The sequence below is a fragment of the Dipodomys spectabilis genome, unplaced genomic scaffold (genome assembly GCF_019054845.1).
Source record: "Dipodomys spectabilis isolate Male_0828 unplaced genomic scaffold, ASM1905484v1 ptg000210l, whole genome shotgun sequence".
NCBI classification, from domain to species: Eukaryota; Metazoa; Chordata; class Mammalia; order Rodentia; family Heteromyidae; genus Dipodomys; species Dipodomys spectabilis.
In genome coordinates this window covers 3,334,453-3,358,246 of record NW_024870887.1, presented here as the reverse complement: position 1 = coordinate 3,358,246, position 23,794 = coordinate 3,334,453, and the positions used below count along the sequence as shown (strand labels likewise).

At 48.4% G+C, this 23,794-nt stretch overlaps 2 protein-coding genes and 2 non-coding genes across 6 annotated transcripts; 1 reads left to right on the top strand and 3 right to left on the bottom strand.

Annotated features, from left to right (window-relative positions):
- Positions 1 to 504: 504 nt before the first annotated feature.
- Positions 505 to 1,988, top strand: Ost4 (oligosaccharyltransferase complex subunit 4, non-catalytic). Its single transcript, XM_042696700.1, has 3 exons — positions 505 to 614; positions 755 to 892; positions 1,752 to 1,988. The coding sequence occupies exon 2, from the start codon at positions 756 to 758 to the stop codon at positions 867 to 869; it is 114 nt and encodes a 37-aa protein (XP_042552634.1). The 5' UTR covers positions 505 to 614; position 755; the 3' UTR covers positions 870 to 892; positions 1,752 to 1,988.
- Agbl5 (AGBL carboxypeptidase 5) lies at positions 1,879 to 22,633 on the bottom strand. 3 transcript variants are annotated; one of them, XM_042696697.1, is made up of 15 exons: positions 22,522 to 22,633; positions 21,036 to 21,296; positions 20,644 to 20,815; positions 20,194 to 20,357; positions 19,522 to 19,699; positions 19,083 to 19,261; positions 18,224 to 18,680; positions 17,579 to 17,748; positions 17,141 to 17,276; positions 16,392 to 16,594; positions 15,625 to 15,839; positions 4,808 to 4,963; positions 3,675 to 3,787; positions 2,732 to 2,865; positions 1,879 to 2,383 (listed from the first exon to the last, which is right to left on the bottom strand). In XM_042696697.1, the coding sequence occupies exons 2-15, from the start codon at positions 21,248 to 21,250 to the stop codon at positions 2,212 to 2,214; spliced, it is 2,664 nt and encodes an 887-aa protein (XP_042552631.1). In that variant the 5' UTR covers positions 21,251 to 21,296; positions 22,522 to 22,633; the 3' UTR covers positions 1,879 to 2,211. The 3 variants fall into 3 exon arrangements, with proteins under 3 accessions (XP_042552631.1, XP_042552632.1, XP_042552633.1); XM_042696698.1 differs by lacking the exon at positions 22,522 to 22,633 and adding an exon at positions 22,085 to 22,293; XM_042696699.1 differs by lacking the exon at positions 1,879 to 2,383 and adding an exon at positions 3,339 to 3,385 and having other exon boundaries at positions 2,733 to 2,865.
- Positions 22,634 to 23,066: 433 nt separating this feature from the next.
- Positions 23,067 to 23,139, bottom strand: Trnaa-agc. The gene has a single exon. It is a non-coding gene; the product is annotated as a tRNA-Ala (tRNA).
- A 343-nt stretch (positions 23,140 to 23,482) lies between these two features.
- Positions 23,483 to 23,570, bottom strand: Trnay-gua. The gene is given in 2 exon segments: positions 23,483 to 23,518; positions 23,534 to 23,570. It is a non-coding gene; the product is annotated as a tRNA-Tyr (tRNA).
- Between the last annotated feature and the right edge of the window lie 224 nt (positions 23,571 to 23,794).

Genomic DNA, 23,794 nt, shown 5'->3' with positions numbered 1-23,794 from the left:
GTACAGGCAGGGAGCCTGCTTAAGGCAGGTACTATCCGTCCGAACGGCGAACGGCTGGCTGGCAGTGGCGAAGGAGCCCCGGCATTGCCAGCCCTGTCCAGCCCCGTCCTCACCGCTGGAGCGACCAACGGGCAGGACCCAAAGGAAGCACCTGGCTGGGCTGGGCCGGGAAGCTAAGGGGGTGGAGAGGGGGGTCGAGCAGGAAGGGCTGGAGCCTGCGGGTCACGCCCAGCCTCCTGCGTGGCCCGGCCACCGCACCCTCATCCTTGCTCACTATTCTGCTCCGGGGGGGGGGGGCGGCCCCCCACTGATTCAATAACCGCGACCCAGGTCCCCCGCCAGCTGCAGCCAGCTGGCCGACTCTGCACGAGGCCCCGCCCCGCGGCTGGCGGCCCCGGGGCCCCGCCCCGTGACTGGACTGCTCCCAGGCTCCGCCCCTCGCACGCCCCACGGGAGCAGGCGAGATAGAGGTAGCGGGGCTAGAGAAGCCATTTCGACTGCGCCGCCCGGCCGGAAGTGCCTTGTTAGACCCTAGTCCGCCTTACGAAGTTCCGGTTCAGGCCTCCTACCTCGAGTTGTGCGCCGGCGGAGCCGAGCCGAGCCGAGCCGGTCAGGTGAGGGACACGCAGGCGCCGCCGTCTCTAAACACCCTTGCCGTGTCTGGACGTAGGGGCCGGGGCCAGGGCCAGGGCGAGAACCCGTCCCGAGGGCGAGGAGAGCGCCGCCCGCGGCTCAGTCCCTCCCTTCTCCGCAGGATGATCACGGACGTGCAGCTCGCCATCTTCGCCAACATGCTGGGCGTGTCGCTCTTCTTGCTTGTCGTTCTCTATCACTACGTGGCAGTCAACAATCCCAAGAAGCAGGAATGAAAGTGGTGTTTTCTCCGCCCCAGGTAACGGTCCGGGGCGGTAGCGCCCGTCCTCGGAGAGCGGAGTGGCGAGGCCGCGCCTGGGCCTGCAGGGTTCGAAACTTCAAGTCAGAAAGTGTGGGCCAAGCTTGATGCGGTGCAGAGCCGAGCTCCTTCGTCCGCACAGACTGCCATGCGGTGCCCGGCCCCTTCCCTAAACTGCTCCCTGCTACAGTAGGGGTGTACTTCCAATCCTCAGTCCTCATCTTGAGGCCCTGATGGGTAAACCCCAAGTTGGGGCTATGATTATGAGGCGCTTACTGCAGTGTGTACAAATGCTCTGAGGATGTTTTATAAAAACGAGTGGGGAGCCAGGCGCTCACGTCTGTAATCCGAGCTACTCAGGAAGCTAAGGCCTGAGGATCGCGGTTTGAAGCCAGCCCGGGCAGGAAAAGTCTGTGAGACTCTTTACCTCCAGTAAACTCAGAAAAAGCTGGAAGTGGCGCTGTGGCTCAAGTGGTAGATCTCTAGCTTTGAGCAAAAGAAGCTCAGGGACAGAGCTCAGGCCCTGAGTTCAAGCCCCAGGACCGACCAAAAAGGAAAAAAAAAAAAAAAGAATAGGGCTCTTCAGTAGCCCCACTTTCCCCAGATTGCAGAGGCTTTATTTTTTTGTGAGGGGTGCAAATGTAAACTTCTATAACATGTTCTGAGGCCAAGGGCATTGGTTTTCGGGTTGGCTGCTATAGACTCAAGCCAGAGAGAAGGGGAGGAGGGGTTGGGAACCAATCTGAAGTGTGGGTCAAAAGTGTAATGGAACAGGCTGAAATGGGAGTTGGCTGCTGAAGGATTCCTCAGAGGAAAGCTGCATTTTTCCTTACCTCAGATCTTTCCCCCTCTTTTCTAGGGTTCCAGGACATAGTCTGAGGCAAGATGGAGGGTGTGAGGGGCCTTCACACTTCACTTCATCCCTTCTACCCATCACAACATACAAAGCAACTACATCTGGATTTTCCCAAACAACTTTTATTTCCTCAAAGTCTTCCTTAACCCTATGGAACAAGAAGCTGCCACTGGATAGGGCCCAGTATAGGGGCTGCTTTCTTTTCTATTCCCTCCCCCCAAATACAAAAATATAGATATATTTCTTGTGGTCCCCAAATCTTGTGCTGTGGAGGGAGGGAATGGGTGGCAGGTCCCTATTTTGTCCTGTCTCAAATGTTCTGCAAGGCCTCAAGAAACATTGTGACTGCCATTTCAAGGAGTTAGAATTGCCACATGAAATCAGCAGCCGAGGAAGGGAACAAACATATTTCCATGTTCCCCCACCTTGTGGTTAAATCCTGGGTATGAAGGTATAGGCATTATCAGACCCGGGGAGAAACAGTGAGTGGGGGAGATTTAGGGACAAAACAAACCTCAGGTTGGCCCAAAGGCCCCCTGCTATAACAAATCCGGGGTGGGGAGTCAGATAGTGTACAGGAAATAGGAGAAAAGGCAGGAGCAGAGTGGGGCCGTGGGGGGCCAGCCTGAGGCAGCCTGCAACAGAGAAGAGAGATGAATCAGGGCTGTGATAACTGCCCCTTTTCTGGTCTGTTAGGCAGGTGCTGAGAAGTGAAAGGGAAGTGAGCTAAAGATGGGTTAGGATAGGTAGGTTGACTACTGTACAAGAGATTAGATGCTTGTACTAGCTAGCTAGCTCCTAGGTCTTTAGGCCCCAATTAGAAATCGTTTTCTTGTTCTTTGAAGTTCTGAGGTTATAATGGGTTTCTGTAGTCTTTGGAGTCAAGGGATTAAGGAAGGGGTAAAATTGTCCTGAATGGAAGAAATGGAGATGAAGGGATAGAAGAAATGAGGGATGCAGAGCGGGAATGGACTCAGGCTCACCCTGATGTAGCAGAGCTGAGTTCGGGCTCTGGATCACTGCTCTCTCTGGTCCAGGGAACAGGGGATGTGGGGCCTGAAGAGCCTCTCATCCCTCTGCAAGTCGTCGGTGAGCCCCGGCACAACCTGGGCCTAGCCTGTGTGGACAGTGGTAAGCTAAGAGGCTGGGTTCTTCTATGAGCTTTTCCGCTTCTAGAGTTTCCATGCATAATAGCCTAGTATCGAAGTCAACAGAGGTCCTAGGACCTTGAATTGCTGGGCAGCTCTTAGCTGAGAGGATGGAGACTGGATGTCAGCTAGAGAACTGAATTCAATCCGTGACTATGCATTCCAAGTCTTACATAACGAGGGATGGCAGAAGGATTTGGCAGTGGCTTTCATGGGTACACCGTGGCCAACAGCTGGCTGAGTAGAGAAGCACTGTATAGAAAGATGGACAGTAGGCTTTCCTAAGCACTTTCCACGGGCCTTAGCCCCTGCCAGAGCAGTTTAAGTGTCACTCTTCTAGTCAGCTTCTGCTTAAACCCATCTTAGCTAAACTAGTATGGGATTTAAACTGAATTGGAGGTGGTGGCAGGGCCGTTCTAGGAGCAGTGACCAGATATGTTACCTGGGGAATCCGGGACCCCTCTTGGCGGAAACTCTCCTCGAGCAGGTCTGGGCAGAAAGAGAGGAGAAGCTAAGGGCAAGGGGCAAGGAAAGCCACAGCTAGCAGGCTGGACTTAGAGTACATCTAGCAGGGACAGATGGGGTTGGAAGCAAGCAAGACACCTGGCTGATGAGGACTGGAGTAGGCAGGCTCCAGAGCAGCTCTCTGATATTGCTGGAGTAGAGGCTGTAAAGCAGGGCTGAGCATTTTCCCTCCCACTACCCAGGTGTTGAATAGTGCCTTGCTGGGTCCTGCCAGAGTTGTGCCAGGGACTAGGGAAGGCCCCCAAAATTTTACCTGCAATCGAGTTCTGATGCAGGGAATCCGAGCACTAGTCCCTAGAAGACCTTTTCCAATCACCATAACAGCCTCTGACTTGTCCCCCGAAGACAAGAGTGAGCAGCCATTCCCTAGAGAACAGAGGAAACTGATCATCAAGGTAGGGGCCACAGAAGAGAGGAGACCACTTCCTTTAGATCAGTTTCTTGAACTTCACCCTCTTATTTTTTCAGTGCTGGCAACTGAACCCAGGACTTCATACATGTTAATATGATGTCACTGAACTATATTCCCAGTTCCAAACTTTGGCACTATTAATATTTTGCACTGGATAATCCTTTCTTTTAGGAGCAGTCTTGTACATTGTAGGATGTTTAGCAGCATCCCTAACCTATGCTGTCATATGTCCCCTGGAGGCAAAATGGCCTAGTGAGGCTCTAGTCTGATTCAAGCGATGGCATAGCAACTTTTGGCTAGAATCAGAACCTATCCTAGCTTAACTAGTGTGAAAATTGGGGCCCAACCATCTGTGTAGACTTTTAAGGATAAGGTCTACTGGAGACCTGGATTGAAGGCTGCCCAGTAAGAATTGACAGGTTGCATGTAGCAGGCTCTATTAAGAAAGAAGATATTGGACTTGAGTCTTAGAGAACAGTTTCATCCAATCCTTTACACAGCTAGATGCATAACTTAAAGGAAGAGTGGATGGCATGGATTTTGTATGGAAAAAAAAGCCTTTTCACATTCTCCACTGTTCTCCAATGTTGCATACCTCTTGAATTTATGGAACTTGCTAAGTAGCACTTTGCAGGTAGAAAAAGTTCTTAATTTCCTGAACTGTAGAAATGAGGATTAAATTAGGTAAGGTGCATAGAGCAGTGGCTGGCACACAATACATATTCAATGTCATTTATTTTGCAAACTCATTAAATTACAGCTTCTGTACAAAGGCACAAGTGTTAGGGGTTTAGGGTGCCAGGAGGATAAATGATGAACCCTGGAGTGGCTTGCATTATATCTGGTTAAGCAGGAAGTCAGATTAGGTGGCAGTGTGGCTGAAGGAGTTTCTTTAAGTCTACTCAGGAGCCTCAACTAAGCCCTTAGTGGTCCAGAAGGGAGGAGATTGGAATTTAGGGACAGTTGGTACAGACCTGATATGCTCAGTGAATTGGGTAGTAAGCAGGAACCTATGTTGCGAGAGGAGGCTGGGCCAGAACTAGCAGAAGTTGGGGGTGGGGCTAGGCTGCTTGCAGTAGGGCGATGGTTTAGTGGCTGCTGCCGCTTTCTCCTGTCTTGGCTTCTGGGCTCTGAGTGGAAAGGACACAAGCAGGTCAAATGAGTTAGGCACCAAGATACTCTGCTGGTTCCCTTTGGTCAGACAATGTCTTTCTTTAAGCTTGTCATCAGAACAGCACCTCTCTTCTACCTCTTTTTGTTTTCTGAAACAAAGTCTTGCTACATAACCCCAGATTGTCCCCAAAGTTGCCATCCTGCCTTAGCCTCCTGAGTACTAGGATTTCAGAAATTCAGGAATGCACCACCATAGCAGGTTGCAGCACACCTTTTCTGAAGCAGCTGTAGAATGGGTAGTAAGACCTTTACTATTCCAGCACTCCATCTCCGCTCATTCATTTGCAAGAAGTTAATGAGTTTAGCGTGGCAAACACAGCTTTCCTAGGTTCTCATCTACAACAGTTCCTTTTCAAATTGCTCATTCTTGTCCCTTTTGTCAGTTTTACCCACCATTCTGACTTGGTCTACTGAAAACTCCTAAATCTCTCTCTAGCCCTTTTCACTAAAATTCAGTTCTGTCTGTTGGATATGTCCATGACCAAACAATGTTTTTCTCTTTGTCTCTCCCTGTCTTGTTAGAATCTTGTTTGGTCTTTCTACTCTTTCTTAGTATTTTGGTTTGTGTTTACTCAAATCCTGCCTTTCCATTACTAATGTCTAGACACATCTTTCACTTAGGTTTTTTTTTTTTAGTCAGTAGTGGGGTCTGAACTCGGCCTGGGTGCTGTCCCTGAGCTCTTCAGTTAAGGCTAGTGCTCTACCACTTGAGCCACAGCGCCACTTCTGGCTTTTTCTGCTTATGTGGTGTTAAGGAGTCAAACCCAGGATCTCATGCATGCAAGGCAAGCACTCTACCACTGAGTTACCTTCCCAGCCCACTTAGTTTTGGAAAAAAAAACCTTTCCTAATGGCCTGGCCCCTACTGCTACTGTGTGGTCCCTTTGGAATTTGTTTCCCTTTCTAGAGGTACCTCTATGAGGCAGCTTGACAATCATTGACAGAATTAATTGCTCTCATTACTTTATTGTCCTTTGTTTACATGACTGGTCATTGTTTATGGATCATTTCTTGGAATTTAAGGGCATACAGTTATTCGTTGGGACAGTGCTGTGGTCCATCCCTGTGGGGATGGCCAAATTCTGAAAGCTGGGACAGATGGTGAATTGAAGACCTGCAAGTGTGGCGGGTCCTTGTTACAGAGGGAGAGCAGGTGCCAATTCAGGGGGCAGTGATAAACTGACAGTTGACCCTTAATACATGTGTTAGATTTGAGAAAGCCTCAAATTTGGGAAGTAGGTGACAATAAGATCATCTTATCTAATTATACTAAGAAGTAACAAGCAGTATCAAAAACATTTCTGTTTTTTTTTTTTTTTGGGTCCGGTTGTGGGGCCTGAACTCTGGGCCTGGGCGCTGTCCCTCAGCTCTTCAGCTCAAGGCTAGCACTCCACCACTTGGGCCACAGCACCACTTCCGGCTTTTTTCCTTTTGCTTATGTGGTGCTGAGGAATCGAACCCAGGGCCTCAGGCATGCAAGGCAAGCGCTTCTACCACTGAGCCAACTTCTCAGCCCTCAAAAACATTTCTGAAAGCCAAACATAGTGGGCCATGCCTCTAATCACAGCAGGAGGGCTGTGAATTTATCTTTGCTACATGGCAAGACCCTGTCTCAAAAAGCAAAAGGAGTATTTCTGAAAGGCCTACAATTTAAAACACTATCTCAGTACTGGATTGGTGTCTGTAATTAAAGCTATGTGAGAGAGATGGAGTGGAGTGGCTCAAGGCCAGCTTGAACAAAGAACAAGACATCCGTGTGTGTGTGTGTGTGTGTGTGTGTGTGTGTGCGCGCGCGCGCGTGCGTGCATGTGTACGTGCCAGTCCTGAGACTTGAATTCAGAGCCATATGCTTTTTCATTACTTTTTTTTTGTTGGTCGTGGCGTTGAACTCTGGGCCTGCGAACTGTCCTTGAATTCTTCAGCTCAAAGCTAGTGCTCTACCACCTGAACCACACCCCCACTTCCAGCCTTTTCTGTTTATGTGGTGCTGAGGAATCGAATCCAGGGCCTCATGCATGCAAGGCAAGCACTCTACCACTGAGCCACCTTCCCAGCTCCCCCCTCCCCTTTTTTTCCCCTCAAGGCTAGCAATCTACCATTTGTGCCATACTTGGCTGTTTGGTGATTAACTGGAGAAAAGCATCTCATAGACTTTGCTACCCAGGCTGGCTTCAAACTGTGAGTCTCAGATCTCAGCCTCCTGAGTAGCTAGCATTGTAGGTATAAGCCATCAACACCTGGCTGACAAAATCCTATCTTAACCACTAAGCTGGGCATGGTGGTATATGCCTAGTATCCCAACTACATGAGATGCCATAGGTAAGAGGATCATGTCAGGCTGAACAAAAATGTGAGAACTTACCCAAAAAATAACTGAAGTTTAAAAACGGACTGGGAATAGGGCTCAAAATCCTGAGCTCAAACCCCAATACAGGAGGCTGGGAATGTGGCTTAGTGGTAGAGTGCTTGCCTAGCATGCATGAAGCCTTGGGTTCAATTCCTCAGTACCACATAAACAGGAAAAGCTGGAAGTAGTGCTGTGGCTCAAGCGGTAGAGTGCTAGCCTTGAGCAAAAGCAGCTCAGGGACAGTGCCCAAGCCCTGAGTTCAAGCCTCAGGAATGGCAAAAACAAAACAAACCCCAATACAGTATGTAAGAAATCTCAGGATAAAAGCCAATCTGACATGGGTATCAAGTAGTCTGAAGAGTCTAAAACAACCAGACTTTAGGGGGCTAGTTAGAATTGGCACAGAGATGCCAAGATGACAAGTTGGGCAGACTCATGGCCACAGTCAACCTAAAACACTAACCACACCAATGACCTAAGAGCAGTACTCAAGGAGGACTCAGACCAGGGTGATTCTAGGTGCTGGGGCTGTGGTTCAGGTGGTAGAGCGCTAGCCTTGAGAGAAAAAGCTAAGGGACAGCACCCAGGCCCCAAGTTCAAGTAACAGCACCAAAAAGGACATCTGGATGATGTCCAGATGGTAGTGGACAATAGAGGGAAATAGTGAACTCAAAGAGAAAATGCTGGGCTCATTGATAAACACAGGTATACTGAAAGCACATTAAAGGATGAATCCTATGGGGAAGAAAAAAGAACAAGTTAGTAAAAATCTTTGGGACATTTGTAGGTCTTGGTAATAAGTGGAATGTCATTCCAAAACATATGAAACAAGATAGTCAAAGGGTACAACAAATGTCAGTGCAAAAATGGAGATGGTATCATGGAAAAGACACGAGATTATAACCCAACTCCTGCCTCTAATCTGAGTTTCAGGATAGAGGACAAGAACTGACTTAAGAGAAAGGCTTGGTCTAGGAAGAATCAAGCATTTGAAGATGGCACTTCAGTTATCACTAAAAGACTTATGGAACTACCTGTACTCAGAGCCTGCTTTCATGTTTTGACTTTCTACCCCTGGTGTGATCCAGGCCTACTCAAATCATTGTTGAGATAGAAGGGGAAGCCCCATTCTGTTTCTTGGTTTTAAGCTATAGCAGCTTAAGCTGAGTATAGAAGTGACATGTGAGGTTATGATAGAGTGTTTTGTGACAATGACACATAGGTTCCATTTGAGGATGGCAGGATAGCCCTGGGGCCAGGGATGGAGAGGCTGAGCTAAATTGACTTTAGCTTGCATTGGTTAGAATGGATGTTCTAAAGCCTTAGTTTAGACAAGCTAAATTATTTGTACCTTCATCCAGCATCATCTTTTCAAATACCTTTGCGACTATCGGCAGACATAGTCCATGAGATGATCACAGGCCTAGTTAATACCCTAAGAAAGGCAGGAAGAGGGGCTGGGAAAGTGGCTCAGTAGTAGAGTGTTTGTCTTGCATGCATGAGGCCCTGGGTTTGATTCCTAGCACCACATAAGCAGAAAAAGCCAGAAGTGGTGCTGTGGCTCAAGTGGTAGAGTTGAAGAGCTGAGGGTCAGTGTCCAGACCCAAGAGTTCAGGCCCCACAACCGACAGAAAAAAAAAAGGAAAGGCAGAAAATGAGGCCAGTATTAAGTTGGCTCCCAAGTAAATTTTTTGGTAAATGCTGGTGCTAAGATGTATTTAGAACCATTTCCACTGGTTTAGTGGAAAAAGTAGAAGTGGTAATTAATGGGTTACAACTAAGTCCTGCTCACTAGTTCAGAATGTGATATTTGCGGGCTGGGAAGGTGGCTCAGTGGTAGAGTGCTTGCCTTGCATGCCTGAGGCCCTGGGTTCGATTCCTCAGCACCACATAAGCAAAAAGAAAAAAGCCGGAAGTGGTGCTGTGGCTCAAGTGGTAGAGCGCTAGCCTTGAGCTGAAGAGCTGAGGGACAGCGCCCAGGCCCAGAGTTCAGGCCCCATGACCGGACCCAAAAAAAAAAAAAAAAGAATGGGATATTAGCTATTCTACCTAAAGTTTTGTCTCAGCTAAGCTAAGTCATTAAGGAGACCAAGAAAGAGTTCTAATAAGCCAGGCACTGGTGGCTCATGCCTGTAATCCTAGCTACTCAGGAGGCTGAGATCGGAGGATTGCAATTCAACGTCAGCCCAGGCAGGAAAGTCCATGAGACTCATCTCCAATTAACCAGAAAACTGGAAGTGACCTTGTAGCTCAAGTGGTAGAGCACTGGCCTTGAGTTGAAGAGTTCAGGGACAGCGCCCAGGCCCAGAGTTCAAGCCTCATGACCAACTCCCCTCCCCCCCCCCCCCCCCAAAAAAAAAGAGTTCTAATAATCCCAGGTTCAAGTGACAAAGCTGGGAGAGAGGAAAGTGCATGTAATAGTGTTAGCTAAAGATGCCTGTTTTTAAACCTGAGTACCTTGACCTTTCACTTCTATATTCAGCTGGATTGGTTGGAGAGCCAGGAAATAAGCTAGAACCCAGGGCCAGGACAAAGCAAGTGAGGTACCTACGGTGCAATACTGAAGGACACACTTGAACGACCCTAAAGGTGAGTGCTCTTGTGTCCTAGGAGCCTCATCTGCCTCCTAGTCTTTGTCCTGCCTGAATCCATTCATAACATTTCCCCTCTCACCCTGGCAGGCCTTTCTTTAAGCTTTGTTTGCATCTGCTTTTGCAGAGTATCTTGTAGGCCTTTTATTTCTCACTCTATCACTGCATTAGCTATGCTCCAATGACCATGTCTTCCCCCACATCTATAGAAGCTACAGTGTCTGTCTATGCTTCTGAGACTGTGTGGATTGGAACTGTACTACGGGTCTGGGAAGGTGGTACTTCAAGAGTATGTTTTGCAGCTGGAGAGATCTAGGTAGAGAATGTCTTAGTGCTAAGGTCAAGGTACTTAAAGGTTTATTCAGAACTTTTTAGCCTTCTGTCCCAGCAGCATTCCTGTTTGTCCCAAGTTGGCTACTTGCTGACCTCTGCAATGCCAGGAGTCCATGACTGACTGGGCCTACATCATTTCTGAAATTCCCTGAATAACCAATCTCATGTGTGTTCTAGCCAATAAAGGATAGCCAATAGAACTCCAGTGGCTCATGCCTGCAATCCTAGCTACTCAGGAGGTTGAGATGTGAGAATTGCAGTTCAAAGCCAGCTTGGGCAGGAAAGCCCATGACACTCTCATCTCTCATCTCCAATAAACTACTCAGAAAAAGCCGAGTTCAAGCCCCAGGACTGGGGCCAAGAGGGGGGGGGACAAGGGGGAGAGGAGGATGGAAGGTTGTGGGGGGAGGGGATCTTTGTCAAAGAACAACCCCAGCCAAGCATGTAGCTTATACTTGTAACCTTAGCTATACTTGTAACCTTAGCCACTTGGAAGGATTGCAGTTCATGCGGTTCAGGTCTAACCAAAGTAACACAATCACTAAGCCAGACATGGTGGCATGTGTCTATCATCCCCATCCCAGCTCCATGGGAGACAAATAGGAGGTTCATGCCAAGCTGACCTAAGAAAAATTTTGAGAGTCTAATTCAAATGATAAAGCAGCCGAATATCAATGGCTCACACCTGCAACTCTAGCTACTCAGGAGGCTGAGAACTGAAGATCACCGTTCAAAGACTGCCCAGGCAGTAAAGTCCATAAGCCTCTGATCTCCTAATAACTATCAGAAAGCCACAAGTGGAGCGGTGGCTCACATGAGTAGAGTGCTAGCCTTGAGCAAAAAAGCTAGGGGATAGTGCCCAGGACCTGAGTTCAAGCCCCAGTACCAGCACAAAAAAAACAAAACAAAACAAAGCAAAAAGCTGATGTGCCTCTCTAGTAAATGTAAGGCCATGAGTTCAAACCTGCTAAAAACAAATAAATAAAAGTCACTAGAAAGTATAGCTAGTTTTACAGTTGAGATTTCTGAGGCCCAGGGCCCGTCATATTTTTCTAGCTCAGAAAAAAAATATAGTGGGGCTGGGAAGGTGGCTCAGTGGTAGAGCGCTTGCCTTGCATGCATGAGGCCCTGGGTTCGATTCCTCAGCATCACATAAGCAAGAAGAAAAAAGCCAGAAGTGGCGCTGTGGCTCAAGTGGTAGAGCACTAGCCTTGAACTGAAGTGCTGAGGGACAGCACCCAGACCCAGAGTTCAGGCCCCACGACCAGACAAAAAAAAAAAAAGAAGAAGAAAAAGAAAAATATAGCTAGATGTAGCAGAGACTAAAAAGCTAGTTATGAGGAACTGAGAAATACCACAAAGCAACAACATAAGACAGATCACACTGAATAAAGACAAGATGAAGAAGCAAATGCCCAAAGAACACAGGAATTGGAAGTCAAGATTCCTGGGATCTCATTTTTCAACCCCTTACAGTAGCTCTGGTATTATTGCTTTTATCTTTACTCCTTGTGACCTAGTCCTTACAAATACTTACACAAGTCTCTAGAGTGTCTGTTCTTCAGCCATGTTTTCTTCTAAGCTCATTTACCTGTGGGACATCCCTTTGTATTGAGTTACCTGGCACCTGTATGTGATCATCCCTAGATCTTCAACCCAGCACTCATTTTCTCTACAGTCTGCCTGTAGGGTATCTTCATATAGATAGCCTAAGACACTCAAGCAAGTTGAAATTAATAATTTTCACTTTGTCTTCTAATACTGTCTTATTGTTATCATGAGTTTTTCCTCTATCTTATAGCCTTGAAGCCTTCTTAGTTCCTCTCCTATCATGAATCCTGCCACTTCTCTTTCTAATATTTAGATTTATCCCTTTCTTGCTGACCCTGGTACAGGCTGTAGTCATACCTAAGGCTCCTATCTACCCTTTCCTGTTCATTACAGTACAGGATCTTGTTCTTACCCTATGTATTAGTTTCATAATCCATGTTTTCTGGACACCTCAACTTCTCACTTCTTCCTACTTCCCAGGTGAAGGGCCATGGTCCCTTGTATACCAGGCTATATATACATGCTTTTGTTTTCTACCCAGGAGCACTATTCCTGATCCTAGATGTCATTTCTCATTTCTGGAATGCTTTTGTCATACTACCTGTTCAAAGCTATTTTTCACTACTATATGCTATACTCTGGGGTCTACCTCCTGCAATAGTCTTTTTTTGTTGTTGCTGGTAAGGGGGCCTGAACTCTGGGCCTGGGCGTTGTCCCTCAACTCTTTAGCTCAAGGCTAGCACTCTAACACTTGAGCCACAATGCCCCTTCCGGCTTTTTACCACTTGAGCCACAATGCCCCTTCTGCTTATGTGGTGCTGAGGAATCAAACCCAGGGCCTCATGCATTCAAGGCAAGCAATCTACCACTGAGCCACCTTCCCAGCTGCAATAGTCTTTTTTTTTTTTTTTGTCGGCCGTGGGGCTTGAACTCTGGGCCTGGGTGCTGTCCCTCAGCTCTTCAGCTCAAGGCGAGCGCTCTACCACTTGAGCTACAGCGCCACTTCCGGTTTTCTGGTGGTTTATTGGAGATAGGAGTCTCACGGTCTCTCCTGCCCGGGCTGGCATTGAACCGTGATCCTCAGATCTCAGCCTCCTGAGTAGCTAGGATTACAGGCGTGAGCCACCAGCGCCCGGCTGCAATAGTCTTTTGAATAGTGTCTTAATAAACCTTTGTTTCTCCTAAAAAATAGAACCAGAACAAAAGTTTTTCTCAACTGTACATTCTTTATACCTATTATGTTGTTGATCTAGCATAGTAGGTCACTAAGTGTCTTGGATCTTTAACGTATACATGTGTTTTTATATTTTACTGTCCTGTTTCCTCTATTGAGTTTCAAGTCAATCAGCCAGGAATTACTAACACTGCATATTTTCCATTAGTTATCTGGGGAAGTAATAGAGAAATAGAATATATGTCCCTTAGCTCAAAGAGTTCAATACAAAATTATTCATTCAGAGGGAAGCCTGGAGAATGCCAATAATTAAGGTTGAAAACTGATTGGTATCCTCCAGTGATGGCCTAGAAAAGGCTCTTGAGTAATTTGCTTTGTAGTCAAAGAACAAGAACTTATTCGGATGAAGGAATTCCCAGGAACTGAGTTAGTAGTTAGAAGAGGCTGACTGATGGGCTGGGAATGTGGTTTAGTGGTAGAGTGTTTGCCTAGCATGCTTGAAACCCTGGCTTCGATTCCTCAGTACCACATAAACAGAAAAGACCAGAAGTGGCACTGTGGCTCAAGTGGTAGAGTGCTAGCCTTGAGCAAAAGAAGCTCAGGGACAGTGCCCAGGCCCTGAGTTCAAGCCTACGATTGGCCAAAAAAAAAGGAGGCTGACTGAAATAGAAAGATAAACAGAGCTAGAGAGAAATGCAACACAAATGGTAAAGCATTTGCCTAGCAGGCTTGAAGGCCCTGAGTTCAAACTCCAGTACCACAAAAAGAAAAAGAAATGGAAAAATGTATCCAGGTTTAGTATAAGGAACTAGGTATATTGGAAGAGAAGGTTGACACTGCCACCTAATGGCTGTGCAATCTTGCTTCTCCTTACTGTATTTTTTTTCTTCTTTATTTTGGGACAGGATTTTGCTATCTAGCCTGGGCTGTCCTTGAGCTAGCTTACGATCCTCCTGCCTCAGATTCCCAAGTGCGTACACTACCACACCCAGCTGGACAGGATATCCTTCAATAGCCTAAGTTTCTTCATCAGAAAAATGGGAACACCATCCTTCCACAGGTCCTGGTGAGAATTAAATGAAATTAATTTTTCTTTGTTGCCATTGGAGTTTGAACTCAGGACCTTGGGCTTGCTACACATGTGTGTTTTCCACTTGAGCCACACACTTGACCCATTTTTGCTTCTATTATTTTTTGAAAAGGGTCTTGCTTAAAAAAAAAATCTTTGTGGAGAAAATTTATTTTGTATGCATAACATTACCCAAATCGATCAACTGGGCATAAAGTAGGTATTCCTTGTTACAGGAATGAGGGTCTCACTTTTTTGCCTGGGTCAACCTGGACCACATTCCTGTTTATGTGCCCTGCATAATGGGGATGACAGGTGTGCACCACTGTACCTAGCTTTTTGTTGGTTGAGATGGGGTCTTTTTTCCCCCAGTCTGGCCTTAAATCATGATCCTTCTGATCTGAGCTTCCTAAGTAGTTAAGACTGCCTGTGTGAGCCACAATACCCAGTAAAGGAAATTATATGATACTGTCTTTTCACTGTTAAATGCTATTTATATAAGGCATTGTTACTTTAATTACTGTCATAAATACAGTGCATAATTATCCTTTCCCAATCATGATAGAACTTCAAAGAATACAGTTTAGAATATAAAGAATCGAGTTGAATATCAGGGACAGCACATCTTCACTGGCTAAAGCTAGTAAGGATCTCTGTAGCTTCTCTAACGGAAAAACCAGCACAGTCAGACTAGCTGCCACTGACCCAGTGCTGACTCACTCTCCTAAAAGCCAGTCTGCAAGCTGACTGGCAGGAAAACATTTAATATCAATGGGTACAGCTGAAGACCAGCAAAGTTTGTAGCTCCAGCTTATAAACTTCCATACTGTGGCAAGCTAGCTCCAACCAGAGGACTTGCACACACTGACTTGTATAGTACATTTCCAGAAGTGGCACTACAATAGTCTTCCTGCCACAATCTAGGCATTCCAAGTTACTTCTCTTCTTTTTCCCTAGAATAGAGTTTTGATCCAGAATCTCACATTATCGGGTAAAATCTAGGGATAGTAACGTATAGTTGAGCAGTTGTGCACACTACTGGAAAGGAATAGACTTGGTCTGAGAGCCCAGAACAGAAGCTGCTGCCATTGTTTTACTTTTCTTTGGAAGAACTGGAATACTGATACGATGTTTTGAGAAATCTCTGAAGCCAGAAACAATTTCAGCCTCTAGAAACTGGATAGGCACTCATCATTCTGCAATTCGGTTTCTATGGACAGTTAGTGCATACGGCCCCCAAGAAGATACAATGACATTGTCTTTGATGTGAAGGCTCCATGTCTGCTTGGCATTTCATCTCTGGAAACGTTCCCAGGTCCTAGCATGAGCTAAAGCCCCAGGACTTCCACCTATGGCCATACACATTACTGCTCTGAATCATGTCGCAGGGAACACCAAGCTCGAAGGAGAGGCTGCAGATTCTACTACAGGCTAATTTTATTGATTCACACCTTGGTCCCAGGCTAAGTATATAATATCTTCAAGTTCTCACTTCCCCCAGCAATGCCCCAAACAACTGAACACCTGCTGCAGGGGCTCCCAGACTGGCTTACCTCTGACGGGGCCCAGCACCCGGTGGCTGACCTTTTGGGTGCTACAGCCCAGGCCTGGAAGCCCTGCAGGCCGACTGCCATGAAAAGGAAAGCTTGGGGAGTTCTTTATCTGTGGAGAATTTTGTTGGCTGTTGCTGCCAACACCAACACTTGTGCCAGTGCCAAAACTTCGAGCCCGGTTCAGAGCATTTTCAGAGCAGGAAGTAGGCAATCCACTGCAAAAAAAAAACAAAAAACAAATGTCAATTAAACCTAGGTCAGAGTGGCAAGGTCCCTACCTTTCCCCAGAATCTGATGCTCAGTGAAGCTACATATCTGAGCTAAGACCCATTCCCAGGAATGAGGGAGGAATTCATGCCCATGAAAGGGGCCTCCATCCCTGAGCATAGCAACTAATCTCAGAAGGACCATCCCAAGAATTTCCCCTTTATTACCTTAGTGCAGGCTCTTTAATTCCTTTCAGTCATTCACAGCTTTTGAGAGCTGAGACCTGCCCACCTTCACCACAAAAATAATAGCTTTTGTGCACACTCAAGCAAAGAGTCCTCTGGCCTGATTATCAGATCCCTTAGAAATATGTGGCTCCAGGCAAGAGGAAAGAGGATCCCATTCTCAAAAAGTAAATAAAATTTACTGACATTAATTTACCCAGAAAATACCACCTGGCATTTTTAGGAGTGAGGAAGGAATACAAATCTCTCAGAAACCCTACTTTGAGAATCTACGCACTTTCCAACCCTCTCTCCTTTCCATGTTGCTGGTCTTACTTGTTACTTTTGGGAGGAGTTCGAGAATATCTCTTCTTGTTGACACCCACAGTCATACTGCTGGTCAGGCCTCGGCTGTTTCGCACATGCCTCAGCATCCAGGCCCGCAGGTTGGTGAGGCTGCTGTGCTCTGACAGTACAATTCGGGGCCATGGGTTACATTCTGCCATGTCCAGAGCTGCAATGGCCATAGCTCGTCCCACCTGTAGGGAGTCCACTTTGGTTCAGCAGCATGGTCCTTTAATTCAGGTTGCCTTTTTTGTAGGTACCCTAGCTTTTGTGCTCAGGCTGTGTATCTCAAGTATGTTTACAGCTGTTAGGGAACCATTTGGGAATCTTCATCCATTTTGCTAGAGATAGGTATGCTTGCTGGCTAGCACCATGAAGAAATTCTCCTAACAAGAGTTTAGATAACTTGTCTCACCTATAGCTCTTTCTACCCTTACGTGTCCTAGAGTAAATGGGATTACCAAGACCATAGTAGTGGGGTACTGTTAAGCTCAGGAGAGTATAAGCCCCATAGAATATGAAGGACAGCTCAGAGCTGCTTGTTCTGATTCCACTGTGCTAGCATTCTCTGGTCCAGGATTAGACATCGTGCCTGTTTATCCTCTCCATGTGGAGCAGCCCATACTCCTGTAATGGACACAACCATGTCTCTGCAAAGGACCTTAGAGTCAGGCAGGAAGAGTAAAGACCTTTCCAGACTTTGAGGTTCCCTCTTTTCCACATAACCCAAGGAATCATACCTGCTCAAATAGTTCCACAGTATATCTGGAGGGGAAAGCTGGCGGGGGAGGAGGGCTGGCACGCCCGTTGTCATGGCAGGCAGCAGGAATGCTGTTTACTGAGCGTCCAGTGTTGTAGTTGCATTCAAGTGTGTAGCTAAGACACAGAGACTTTTATCAGTGTCCTGCCTGAACAGACCCCAGGGGACAACTCAAAATGCTCTAAGTAGTAATCACTTGAAATTAAGTGAAGACAAAGAACACACTAATAATACCAAGCAACTAGCAACTACCTTGGCACTACACCATGTACCCAGGGAGTCAGACTAAAGACAGTCCTGCCAACTGTGAAGCTCTCTTTTAAGATTTGGGCTGTCCCACCTCCCTAAGCACCCTGGACTGGGTATCGTTTTCTTTAGGGAAGACATTTCCTCAACTCTATCCCAGTTTCCACCCAACCTGTGGATTATCCCTGAGGCTTTGTAGATTGCCACGCGGCCGCTTCCCTCTTTAGACTGGCCATCTCTACGGTCTCGGGCATACATGTTCTTCTCTGAGAAATTGCAGCCCTGGAAGTCAAAATGGGCTGAATTCAAGGAGATGAGCTTTGGGTACAGCATGTTTTCCACCTGTTTAGGGAAGGAAACGACAACTCAGAAGGAGAGACAGAAAGAAGGGACAAGGGGCAAGGAAGAGATGATAAGCATGCAGCCATGTGACTCAGTAAGTATGTAACATACACCATCAAAACCATCAGCAACAATCAACAGTTCTTCAGTCCCCACTGTCTGACATTTCTAGGCACTAAGAAGGTATGATTCACCTCCTTTTAAGTTCTTCGTTTCTTCTTTTCAATAATGTAAAATTTTCCTTCTGTCCTGGTTCTCTAAAACTAGGACTGCTGGACCCTCACTCAGATGTAATGTCTTGCTGTAATGCCTGAGACAGAAAGCCCTAGTGCCATCTCTTGGCCCTTTGAAGCTCATGCAGAGATGGTCTGCACAGGATTTCCTGCCAAAGGCTTTCCATTCCTGTTTGGTGACCTAACCATTATCTCCTAACCTGCAAACCTCCCACAATTAACAAGGTCCTCAGGACTCTTACCTGGGTGCTCTCATCATTAAAGCTGTTTCCATACATGAAGCAGCCCCTTTTGGAAGCATGTCCATGCAGGTCTACGTAGTAGGCAACACCACTCTCTTTTGGGGGGATGGTGTCAGGAGCTGGCTGTTCAAGGTCAGTAGACTTTGGGGGCACAATCCACACACCACTAGCCTTCTGTTCTGCTGGCTCTGTCTCAGTCCAGGCCTCAGGGTTTTCCCCATCAGGTGGCTGCCCAAGGTGAGCTTCATTGTTGAGATTGTTGGCTTTCTCGAGGTCAGAAAGAGGAGCCTCAGGAGGGAGACGAGAACTGGGTTCACGTTCAGGGGGACTCTTGGAGCTCAGACGCGAGTGCACGTGGTGGTAGAGAAGCACAGCTTTAGCTCCATAGATGGCTGGGTGCAGGATAGCATCAGGTTTCAGATACTGACGGTTCAGATTCACGCCACGTGAGTCTGTGCTGTAGGATGATAATGACTGAAGCAGAATCTAGTGGCGTACTTAGCAGAGGAGGCACTAGAGTAGTTAACAAGGAGACTATGCAAGACTGATCAAACGAGATGCTGAGATTGTGTCATGAAAGAAGACATGACCCATCTGACCTGCTGTCAGTCCTACCATAGAAATTTAAGGCTAGCTCCCTCTACGCAGATGAGCCTAGACCTATCAGGTTTGCTCCTTTCCAAGAGTGCATTAGATACAATCATATCCCCTCTCAGATCACTACAAGACTAAATGGGTATGCCCTTATTAGTGTAAGAGAACACAAGGAATACAGGAGAAGCTAGAAGGCTGAAAGTCTCACTGAGAAGAAGTACATGAAGGAGACAGAATAATCCAGAAGATTGAGGATGCTACTTACCGGTAGTGGCCCCGGACCACACCATCAGGGTTCAACATGGGAATCAACTTAAAGACAAAGAGGCGACGTAGGGTTTGAGCTCTGGGATCATCAGGTCGAAGGATGAAGTCCAGAAAACCATTGAAGACAAAGCTAGATGGAGTTTCCCCAGGGTGTACCCTGCTGCTTAAGAAGAATATCTGAGGTAGAAAGGAGAAAAGACATGGGGTCAGTTATGCCATAGTTTCATTTTGGCATACAGGGGCTTAGGGTGGGTGAGGCAGGAAGAGCCCCTGGGCATCCACTGGCTGAGTTTGCAAGGGGAGCAGGAGCTCACCTTTCCTCAGGCTGCAGGCAGAGCTGGGTCCTGGATACCTAGTGATTGTCAAACCTTAAGCTATCCACACTGGCCAGAGCTAGAAAAAGCCCAAAGTGCTACTTTTATGCTGTCCCTACTCACCCTCTTGCCTGTGAAACGGAATGGACGGGGAGTGCTGGTATCAGGAAATAGCTGTTCTAGACGGGGCTCTCGATCTTCTCGAAGCCCATGGCAAGAAGAAATTGTTAACAGATCTACACGAAGTCCATCCAGAGAATAGCACAGGAGCTCCCGGTGATAATAGATAGTATCTAAGGGGCTGCAGGGAGAAAAAAATCATTGCACCAGGAGACATTCTTTGAAGTCCTAGTAAGAAGTAGGCCTTGTCACCAGCCTTCCCAATTCCTCACACTGTTAAATGAGGCTAAGGACATGGGTGGGATTGTACTGCCAGAATTGCTGCAGAGTACAGGACAGATGAACTATTGTTTCCCCTCCCCAAGCTGTGGCTCCCCTGGATAGATTACTTTGTGTAGACAGAGTTGTTTTCTGTGGGGACAGATGCAAAAGGTGTTCTGAGCTGCTATAGTATTGCATAATTGATGTGAGCTGGGATAGTCAAAGGCTTAAAATGGGCAGGTGGTGATATGCTGAGTACAGGGTCACAAAGAATGTATTTTCAAAGCCCTATATTCTATATGGAGAAAAAAACTGATGAAGTTTTGATTCAGAGCTCATAGGACAAATTCCAGAAATAGCAGAGGGGCTGACTGATCCAGGATGATATGACAGGAATAAGAATGGAGATTGCACCTGCCATGGGTAGGGTGATTCTCCGGAAAGCGTTGGTCTAGCTGGGTTAGCAAATCCTGGCAGTCACTGTAGGAGAAGGGGTAGCAGAAGGCGAAGAAGGTAGTGGACCCCCGACCTTCCACGAAACGGTGAACAAAGGACAACACAAACTGCGTCTCTGTCATCTGAGGAGCAGAGGAGGAAGAAGGAGGGGCAGCATGCCGTCCATGTCAGAAGTGCACTGTTGGAGCCACCAAGAGCTGACCTCATGCCCTTTCCAATGTTACCACCTCCCTCCCTCATACTTTCCAATGAAAACCAGCTTCTTCAGGCCTGTTCAATCAGAGACTTATCTTGGACTCCAGCTAGTGGTGGAAAGAACTTGAGATCCTGCCTACCTACTCCTCTATAACAGGCAAATTCTACTTTTCTCTATTAGCACCCCGTCTTTGTTCTTCATAGAGAACTTACCTCAAAGGTGGGCCGGTCTCGAATGCGTTCCCAGCGAGGCCGGGAGGGCAATGTACGCACAAAGGGAGCCATGCCCTGGGAATAGAGTTTGCTTTGCTTATTCATGTTCATAATGTTGATCTTGATGAGTCTTCCCGGGGATCCTCCCCGGACACTGAAGTAGAACCATGACCTGAGGGCCAGGGAGAGGCAGGTCAGTACATATGAAAGGGCTGAAGATCGGATAAGTGTGAAAGCTGGAGCAAGGCAAACTGGCACAGGATCAAAGCAGCAAGGAGGGGATGGAATTGAAGGGACTGTGCTGCTATGAACAGGCTAGCCAAGGGCTGACTGGAGCGAAGATCTTGGTACCTTGCCACGCTTTCTTCCACCCTCCCCATCTTTCCTCGTACCTGTTTCCATTCTCAAATTCTGTCTCAGCACAGTCTGGCCGGGTCCACACGTTGAACTCATAGTCAGGGGAAGAAGTAATACTGCTCGTGAGGGCAGAGGCCCCCCCTCCTACTCCTTCCCCATCAGTAGTCACAGACTCCACCTTCTCCACATGGGCTAGGTTCCCTGAATCAAAGCGAGAACTGAACAGCAATCCCCCACAGCGCAGCTCCATGGTGGGGCTGGGAAAGCATCCTCTTGCCCCACTCTGGCCCTGAGAGCTGGGGGAAGAAAAATGAAACAAGATTTTTTGGCATCTTTGGATAAATAAAAACGGTCTTAAGTAATTCTCTGTGAAGCAAAAAGCTCTGTCCTTAGAAAGTACTGAAGTGGCCTTCCAGCAAAGCCAAGAGCCAACAGCGTTTTGACCCTCACACTGTGGAATTCAGTTTAACTACGGCACAGCTGTTCCCAATGCTCAATAGTTTAACCATGCTGAGCTTCTTTGTAGGTAGACTTGAGAGTTGAGAATAACTATTCAGGGGGCTGAGAAGGTGGCTCAGTGGTAGAGCACTTGCCTTGCATGCCTGAGGCCCTGGGTTCGATTAATCAGCACCACATAAGCAGGGGAAAAAAAAGCCGGAAGTGGCATTGTGGCTCAAGTGGTAGAGCACTAGCCTTGAGCTGAAGGACAGTGCCCAAGCCCAGAGTTTAGGCGCACGACCGGACCCAAAAAAAAAAGAGAATAACTATTCAATACATACACACCCACTACAGCACAGGCCATCTTGAGACTCCCCATTCTTTGCCTCTGTTTCTTAGATTGGCTCTGCACCTCTAATGCAAAACAATCAGGTTTCTAAGTTTGAGTAGCTTCCTCTCTCCATCTGAGTGTCTTCACAAGCACTGACTAGAATTCTACTGTTGCTTCCTGGAGCCCTGGAAAGGTTGGTTCCCCCCGCCCCACTTTTATTTTATTTTGCTCCTACACTGCGCCTATTATAGAAGAAAATTACAAAAAGGTGCCGTTCCCAAGTTAAAAGAAACTGGACAGTTGCCACCTGCTCACCTAGACTGCAGCTCAGTTCCAATTAGGGCGTGGGTCCGTTTCCTTCCCCCGCCCTAGGACACTGGAGCCCTGCAAAGGCTTCCCTGGTAGTTACTGCTTTGGGTGTCCTAAGTACCCCTTAAGAGCCTGGGCTGGCAGCCCCACTTGGGGCAGCGAGTGGCTCCTCGACTCCCATCTTTGGAGCCCCTCACACTGATGGGCTGGCCTCGAGCAGGATGGAGTTCCGAGGCAAAGGAGGGGTGGAGACCAACGCCCCGGAGGGCTGCGAGGGCGGACCCCGGGGGGTCAGAGGTGAGGCCACAGGACGGGGGTGGGGCCGGGCAATGGGGCCGCGGGGGCTGGGTCGGCAGGCCGGGGGGCGGGGTGGCATTCGAGAGGTGCTCGGGCCGAAAAGGGCTGCGAGGAGGGGGCGGGGCCGTCCCGGCGGAGCCCCTCACCTCTCTCCGGGCCGCTGCTCCCGCTCCCTGTCCCGCAAGCGAGGCGGCACCTCGGGCCCCGGCACCAGGGCCCTCCACCCAGGACCCACACAAAACCTGAGCGCCGCGGTGCCGGGACCCCGCTCTGCCAGGAGACAACAAGTCTCTCTCCGATTGGCCGCGGCCGCAGCTGGCTACCCGCCCAGTAAGGCGCGCTGCCATTGGTCGGCGCGCAGGGTTCCGCGCACGTTAGCGGGTACCTGCGCGCTGGCGGTTTGGGGGTCTCCCGAGGTCCGCGCGGCGCAGGCCTTCGGCCGGGGCTCGTCCCGGGGCGGTTAACGCTTGCCTCCGAAGGCGGGGAAGGCAAGGCGACGGAGCGAGAAGCTAGACCACACTTACCTACGAACAAAAGGAAGTCGTGCGAAGCTGACCCTAATCACTGCCTCTCCCCCTCCCCGCGCCCCGCATGTCTGTAATAAAACGTCGCGGAGACTTGCGGGTCTTGGTTACTGCTCCGTGTGTTCATTTCTCACGAGCGTGGATGGCGAGAGGGAAAAAAAGGCGAGTGGAGGATGCGGGCATCGATCCCGCTACCTCTCGCATGCTAAGCGAGCGCTCTACCATTTGAGCTAATCCCCCGGCTGGTCCAGCTGGCTTTGCTTTTGCCTTACAGGGTACTCGGAGCGCCCAGCCGCGCTCGTGCGGCGACGATGTTTATATAAAAGGGAACAACCTACCGCCGTAACGTGGACAAAGCTTTTCGGGACCAGACACACAGCAGTTACACACAGACCCCGCTTTTTAAAGAAAACACGCATCGAGACAGACGCATCCAGTTCGCAACCTCTCACCGTACCGCGTGACTGCACTGGACACGGCCACGGACGACCTCCGGCACCCGCGGGCCGCACCCTCGCAAAGGCGCGGCCCACCTACCACTCTTTCCTCGGTCATGAGACCGAGAGCAAAAGAGAGGCAGAAGTCCTTCGAGCCGGAATCGAACCAGCGACCTAAGGATGACCAGGTTGCTCCACTACAGTCCTCCGCTCTACCAACTGAGCTATCGAAGGCTCCGCTGCTCCGGGGCGCTGCCAGCCGCCCTCTAATGCTTACCGCGCCGCCGTCCTCCGGGGCGGCGGAGCTGTTTGGTTTTTAATCAAAGCTTGCTCCGGGTCCCCTCTACCCGCCTGCGGAGCAGCCCGGGCCAGGAAGCCCTTCCGGTCCTCACACAGCAAAGGAAGCCGGAGACAGGGACGAAGCCGCCCGAAGCCGCCCTTCCCCGGCCGGGACCGGG

Excerpts from the sequence above, each read along its gene's own strand:
- Agbl5 (XM_042696697.1), bottom strand. The coding sequence starts at position 21,250 with ATGGAGCTGCGCTGTGGGGGATTGCTGTTCAGTTCTCGCTTTGATTCA. Across the intron at positions 19,700-20,193 it reads AATCACCCTACCCATGGCAG|CCCCTTAGATACTATCTATT; the intron begins GTGCAATCTCCA and ends TTCTCCCTGCAG. Across the intron at positions 15,840-16,391 it reads ACTCCTCCCAAAAGTAACAA|TGGATTGCCTACTTCCTGCT; the intron begins GTAAGACCAGCA and ends TTTTTTTTGCAG.
- Ost4 (XM_042696700.1), top strand. The coding sequence starts at position 756 with ATGATCACGGACGTGCAGCTCGCCATCTTCGCCAACATGCTGGGCGTG.